The sequence below is a fragment of the Sinocyclocheilus anshuiensis genome, unplaced genomic scaffold (assembly GCF_001515605.1).
Source record: "Sinocyclocheilus anshuiensis isolate Anshui unplaced genomic scaffold, SAMN03320099.WGS_v1.1 scaffold465, whole genome shotgun sequence".
NCBI classification, from domain to species: domain Eukaryota; kingdom Metazoa; phylum Chordata; class Actinopteri; order Cypriniformes; family Cyprinidae; genus Sinocyclocheilus; species Sinocyclocheilus anshuiensis.
Genome location: NW_015539898.1, coordinates 1,691,788 through 1,698,400, shown reverse-complemented (window position 1 = coordinate 1,698,400; position 6,613 = coordinate 1,691,788). Strand labels below are relative to the sequence as shown.

At 33.9% G+C, this 6,613-nt stretch overlaps 1 protein-coding gene across 1 annotated transcript in view; it reads left to right on the top strand.

Annotated features, from left to right (window-relative positions):
* The window catches only part of itpr1b (inositol 1,4,5-trisphosphate receptor, type 1b), a 157,794-nt gene that overhangs the window by 40,439 nt on the left and 110,742 nt on the right, over positions 1–6,613 (top strand). The window contains exons 10-13 of the mRNA XM_016482756.1: positions 1,229–1,324; positions 2,408–2,452; positions 2,549–2,578; positions 4,213–4,367. Coding sequence (XP_016338242.1) covers positions 1,229–1,324; positions 2,408–2,452; positions 2,549–2,578; positions 4,213–4,367 — 326 coding nt within the window. The remainder of the gene's footprint in view (positions 1–1,228; positions 1,325–2,407; positions 2,453–2,548; positions 2,579–4,212; positions 4,368–6,613) is intronic.

Below are 6,613 nucleotides of genomic sequence, written 5' to 3'. Positions count from 1 at the left end.
GACACATTTTGGGTTTTGCAAAGTTTGCTGCTTCAGTATTTGTAGATTATTTTTCCACATGTTTCAATGGTATACTGAAAAACAAAAATAAGCATATAAGTTTTAAAGGCTTTTATTGGCAAAAAAAAAAAAAAATTTATATATATATAAAATGAGACAATATTGACAGTGTTGACCCTTGTTCTTCATAGCCTCTGCAATTCGCTCTGGCTTCTGGGCCAAATCCTGTATCATGCTGGAAAATGCACGGATCATCACCAAATTGCTCATGGATCGCTGGAAGAAGTCGCTCTTGCAGGACGTTTTGATACCATTCTTTATTCATGGCAGTGTTTTTGGACAGAATAATGAGAGAGCCCCCTCCCTCGGTTGAAATGCAACCCCACACATGGATGGTCTCAGGATGCTTCACTGTTGGCACAACACCGGACTCATGGTAGCGTTCACCTTTTCTTCGCCAAACAATCGATTTTCCAGATGTCCCAAACAGTCGGAAGGAATGTTGTTGTTGTTACAGCTTAACAAATTGCAGCTGACCTTGCTAGCTAGCTAAACTATTGTAATAATGTAAGTCCACTATAGGTTGTTTGCACATGACGTCACTGATGACGCGCGAAATGCAGCTGGAGGGCAGGAAGTGAATTTTCCCTCCATAGGAATCACTAGCAGAAACTCAAAATGCCAGTGTTTTGCATTGTTTATGGATTTTTAAATTGGCCAAACCGAGAAACCACAAGGAGCTTTTATCGTATACGAAAATGTGTTGTTCATAAGTGGGGAAAATTCAAGAAATTGACTGAAAAACGCAGGAAAAAGTGGCCTGTAAACCTGCGTCTGCGGTCGGGAGGAGCGGAGCCGGATAATGCTCGTGTGTGCATCTGATATGATTAGTCAATTAATGTTAGCTGGTCATTTTGTGTCAGGATAAAAAAACAGTGAAATTTTTTGTGAAAAGTTAATTTTTTGGCCAATAAAGCTTTTAGCGATTATTTAAAATGCATCTGATCACAATAATCTAGAAACAATGTGAATGAACACCACAACAACTTTTGGCCATGACTGGTATGATATATATACACATAATATATTTGGCATTTAACCAAAACCCATTCTAAAAACACAAAAACTTGTTTATGGGTTGTAGGAGTTTTATTTTCACTTTGAGTGAACGGTCTCTTAAAGTATCTCATATGCTAATTGTGACATTCCTCCCAATCTCATATTTCAGGTGGTTCAGAATGACCCGTGTCGTGGTGGCGCTGGTTATTGGAATAGTCTTTTCAGGTTTAAACACTTGGCCACAGGACACTACCTGGCAGCAGAGGTGAGTGAGGTGTGTTCTACTAGCTCGGGATCCTCCCTCAGCTGTTCCCAGATCAGCACTAACCTCTCCCACTGGGTAGGGAACCTTACTAACTTCCTCTAGATTTTCTCTGGCTAAAAACTGCAGTCTGTAAGATTATCAGCATTCCTCTGAATGTTTCCGTCACAGCCTCAAACCTGCTCTGTTAGATGCCAAACTGGTTAAATCTTACATAGTGCAGCTTTAATCACTTCTGTGGTGCTGTTCTTTGAACGTGGCTAGCTTGGGTAGCCAGAGATGTTTAAGGATATTTTGACATAAACCGGGGGGGAAAAATATATATATATATTCTCAATCACAGTCCTTTTTTACTTCAAAATTTGATGCATTTCATAGGGAAACAGGATATACAATGGAAAAAAATGATCAAGGAAAAAACATCAGATCATTATCAGCCAATACTTTTGTATAGCCAATAATTTTGATATTGGAATTGGATTGGTTGTGAAAAAATAGTATCGGTGCATCCCTAGTTTTTATTTTAGTTTCATTTTAGTTTAATGCTTTTGATAATTTTGTTAGTATAATTTTTTTTTTGTAAACAAGTATTTATTTTGACTATTTAGGTTTAATTTATTTTTATGTCATTTTTAGGTTTTATTTATTTCCAGTTAGTAATGTTAGTGCTCATTTTCTTTTAGTTAAATTTTTCATCTAATATTTATATTTTATTTAATTTCAGCTTCATTTCAGTTAATATAAAAAAATGCTTTGACCTGTTAATGGTAATATTTTTTCTTAATAATAATGTACACCAATTATTTAAAGTGGGCCAAGGAACATATATTAAGAAAGTAAAAGGGGTTAATTTTTAAATCGTGTGCATAAGCCTTAAATAAGGGAAAGTCTTGTATTTATGTCAAGTCTTGAAACATATCTCTCTAACCAAGTAAGCCATACTCACAGATCAGGACCCTGACTTTGTGGTTTTATTAGGTTGTGCCTAATAAATCAATCAATTTCCTGATCAGTTGCCTGTCAAATAAAATAATCTGATTTCCTTTAGAATTTTTAGGACATTTTTGGTGATTTATCTGTCCACAGGTTAATCCTGACTATGAGGAAGAGTCACAGGAATCACGTTCATCTGTAAGTAGTTATATTTCTGTTAAATAGTTGGCATACAATTTAGGTGTATTATCAGCTTATCTAAACTGCTGGCTGAATTTTTGTTTCCTGTTCCAGGTGGCAGATTTTTCACCCTTTAACTTCCAGGTACTGTCAGACAAAGCTTATGTAGCTTCATCTTCATGCCAAAGGCCTTTAGTACTGTTCCCTATAATACTCTTTGCATAGCTCCAATGTATTCTATACAGTATGTGTTTGTGTTTTGTGCAGTTTTGTGTGATTTTATTGCTCATTATAGCTTTAAAATGTGGTTCTGTACATGTTATGATATATCAACAGCATTTGTGGGCAAAAGTCAGTCACAGTGTTATTTTAGTATTATTTAGTAATAATCTATAGTTTATTTTACAATTTATAAATATTTTGGCTTTTATTTTTATTTTAATTATGTTTTTATTTCATTTTTAGTTGTAGTAAAGTTAATACTTCAACCTTCATTTATTTCAGTTACTTTTCATTTCTAATTAATTTTCATTTAAGTTTATATATATATATATCAGCTTTATTTAAATTACTGAAAACAATTTTTATAGTTTAGTTTTGGTTTTAGTTAACAATAACAACACTGGTTACAATGAAAGTAACGGGGGAAACACATTGAATTAAATGTTAAAACACACATTGTTTCGAAAGTTTAGCTACAAAACATGAAATGTAAATGTAAAATCCCTACCAGCCTTTTTTTGTGCAAAATTAAAATGTTAAAACTGTTATGATTATATAAAGTAAACCCTGTAACTTTTGCATCATACGTGCATGGATGCAGAAAGGTGAATATTTACATCCAAAGAGAAAAATCCAAAACATAGGAACTGCACTGACATATTTTAAGGAACAAATAATGCAATTGTTTTAACAAAGATACAAGCTTCACATTTCTATTTTTAAAACCTTCAAATGCATTACTGATTTTTTAAAATAAGAAAATCAGGAACAAGTCAAAATAATAATAATAAAAAAAATGATTTTATGGCATAAATGCTGTTGAATCTAAATTGAATTGAAGCGCAGAATATTTCTTTAAGACAAATTCACAGTTTCATTTCAGAAAATAAATGCACTATTTAACTTAAAACAAATAAATAAAAAAGGAAGTAATTAGAAAAAATGTTAGCTATTTTTTCCTATTGAATTGATAGTTTATTTAACAGTTGGGGTTGAATAATTTCTAGAATGTATTCTTTAACCAACCACAAGGTGGCACTGTAGTTAGGAGTAAAGCAGTTTGAGCAGTGCAGCTCATCGCCTGTAGGTGGCAGTATAACACCTCGACTCGTTTTAAGCGGTCACTCCTGTTGCTAGTGTATGTCCTTACTAAGCTTTGCTCGCAATTCTCAATTTAATCATTGTTTCTTGATGACAGACCCTTTGCACAGGTTTGTGATATTCTATGACATTCTAGTGAAAATTTCCCATGAGTTTCCCTGAAATGAACCAAGAACAGCAGTTAGCTCTATTGTTGACTTAAAAAAATGCTAAACTTGTTAAAAAGAGTTTTCTTAAATAGACTTCTTAAAAGAGATTTCATATTCTTCTTTGTCATATTCTTGTATGCTTTGAGGAATTTCAGGTCGCATGCGAAGTTGTAAACATGTCATGAATCAAAGATTGTTTCATCGGCTAATGGCATCACTTAAGACCGGTTTTATTTCAGTCACATAATCAATAAGTGGAGCAAAGTTTTGTGTCTCCATGGTTACGTGTTCTCCTCTCTCCTCTAGCTTGACTCAGAGCATGAAGCTCTGCGAGCACGTCTGCGAACGCCCAACGAGAAGGTCATGTACACCCTCGTGTCTGTCCCCGATGGCAATGACATCTCCTCCATATTTGAGCTGGATCCCACCACCCTCAGAGGAGGAGACTCCCTCGTACCCAGGTACACATTGGACCATTTTTGGTTCATACCATTAAAGTCACTCAAGGTATAACCATCTCTAAATCCAGTACAGATTTAAATGTTACAGTTCAAAACTGTATATGTCATTAATTCATGTAGTGATACTATACAAACCTACCTAAACAGCCTTAATGTGCTTTGTAGAAGGCTATATGATGAATTATGAATGAACAGAATTTTGCATTAGCCCTGGATTTTAAACAGGGGGGGTAACACAAGTGACAAAAATATGATTATATATATATATATATATATATATATATATATTGTAATTTTTTGACCGACTGGCTGACTGGTTGATTGTTTTAAATAAAATGTTTACAGTTAAACATTTCTGCAATGCTTAACTTTAAAGTAAATATTTCTATAATCATCATTGAGAATAATTAGAATTGCAAAAAAATAAAAAAACAAAACCTTATAGTCCAGTATAACAGAATTTGCAGGGACATTGATTTAAATAATGTAAAAATGCAAAAAATATGTGTCTTTTTATGCAAAATGTAGACTAAATGACAAAATACAATTGTATATGATTTATTGGTGCATGCAGAGACTGTATAATGTCAATTGTGTTGGCAGGTCAGGGTTAATCAGACTTTGAGTTGGAGTGGCAGGTTTGCTGCTGTCAGTTTGAGCTCTGAGTAATGTGAGATTCCTGTTTATGATAAGTTCAGACCGTACACATGAGATTCATGCCTCTTTCTCTGATTCCCTCACTTTCTGTTGCCTGAAAAAGTTGTGTAGAGTGTAATATGATCAGACTCGAGATTTTGCCCCTGACTGTGGACATGAAAGCCCATCCAAAATACACACAGCAGCTGATAATGTTTTCATGCCTGCGGGATATTTGAATTAAGTAGCAAACGACCCTAAATGAACCTAATGAGAAAACCGACTAGTGTGTCTGATTCATGCAGCTATGGATATAAGTCACAGGAAATATGTCATTTTGCACGCACACATCTCATGATGTCTTGGATCTCTTGAGGTCTGGCGACTCTTTTTGTTTGTTTTTAACTCTTGTCTCAGTGAATCATGTGTGTTGGATCAAGAGAGATGCCAAACTTGGAAAAATGCGCACATGCGATCACGTCTACTCACACACCCGTCAGACTCTTTGACCCAAACGCTTCCAGGGTGGAGTGTGCACGTGTCACATTGTGTGTGTGTGTGTGTGTGTGTGTGTGTGTTTTCCTCATTCAGATACCTGCAGATTATGATTTTTCTTTCTGAAAATAGCCAGGAAAGTCCCAACAGGGTGCGGAGGCAGGAAATCAGGGTGACCGTGCACTTTGCCAGCGTGATATCTTTCCATGTTGTTGAAACATGTTGTTAAAACAGAAGCCAGATGTTGCGTAACCATCCACCCCCAGACTCCCTTATTTATATAAGCAATCACTTGGAAAATGATTTTTATGAAGTAATCTTCCTTACAGCTCAGAATCCGAGCATAGTGGGGGAAATTCAGTTTTGAGATTTAATGAGCGAATCACATGAAGATGTCCAGATTATAGTTAAATGCAGTATGTAATTGTGTGTATATGTTTGTGTGTGGGGTGTCCGCATGAAATTAAATGTACAAAACTGATTTAATATACATAGAAAGCATATTAAATGCAAGTAAAGTGTCTACTTTAATGTTTCAGATAACTTTTGAGATTATTATGTTCCTTCGTCGTTCAGCATGACAGATATATTTATGTAAAAATGAAACCGCATACATATTCTGACCTGTACTTATTAAAATATATAAAAGAATAAGTGATCATACTAAATTTTATTATTAAAAATTCTTGCTGGCAAATGGGTAAAACCTAGTGGTTTGAAGGATTGTAGCAAGGATTGGTAAAGATTTAAAATGACAATTAATTATTATTTAGATTTATATGCTTAAAGAGAGTCTTTTAGAGCATTTTTTGGTACATAAACTATTGTGAAATTGAAAAACATTTTAGTGTGTGTCTTCTGTAAATCATGATAAAAATGTGTAATAGTCATCATTTTTTGCTCAAGATAAATAAATAAATAATATAAAAAATTAAATAGGTCACATTCTAATGTATAGAAAAAAACTAAATTTAAAGCTGTAATAAACTTTTATTGTTTTGGTGCTTGAAAACCCCTTTTGTCTTTACTCTTGACTTGTCTGTGTGTGTTTGTGTATGTAAATATATATATATATATATATATATATATATATATAATATTTTATTTATTATTTA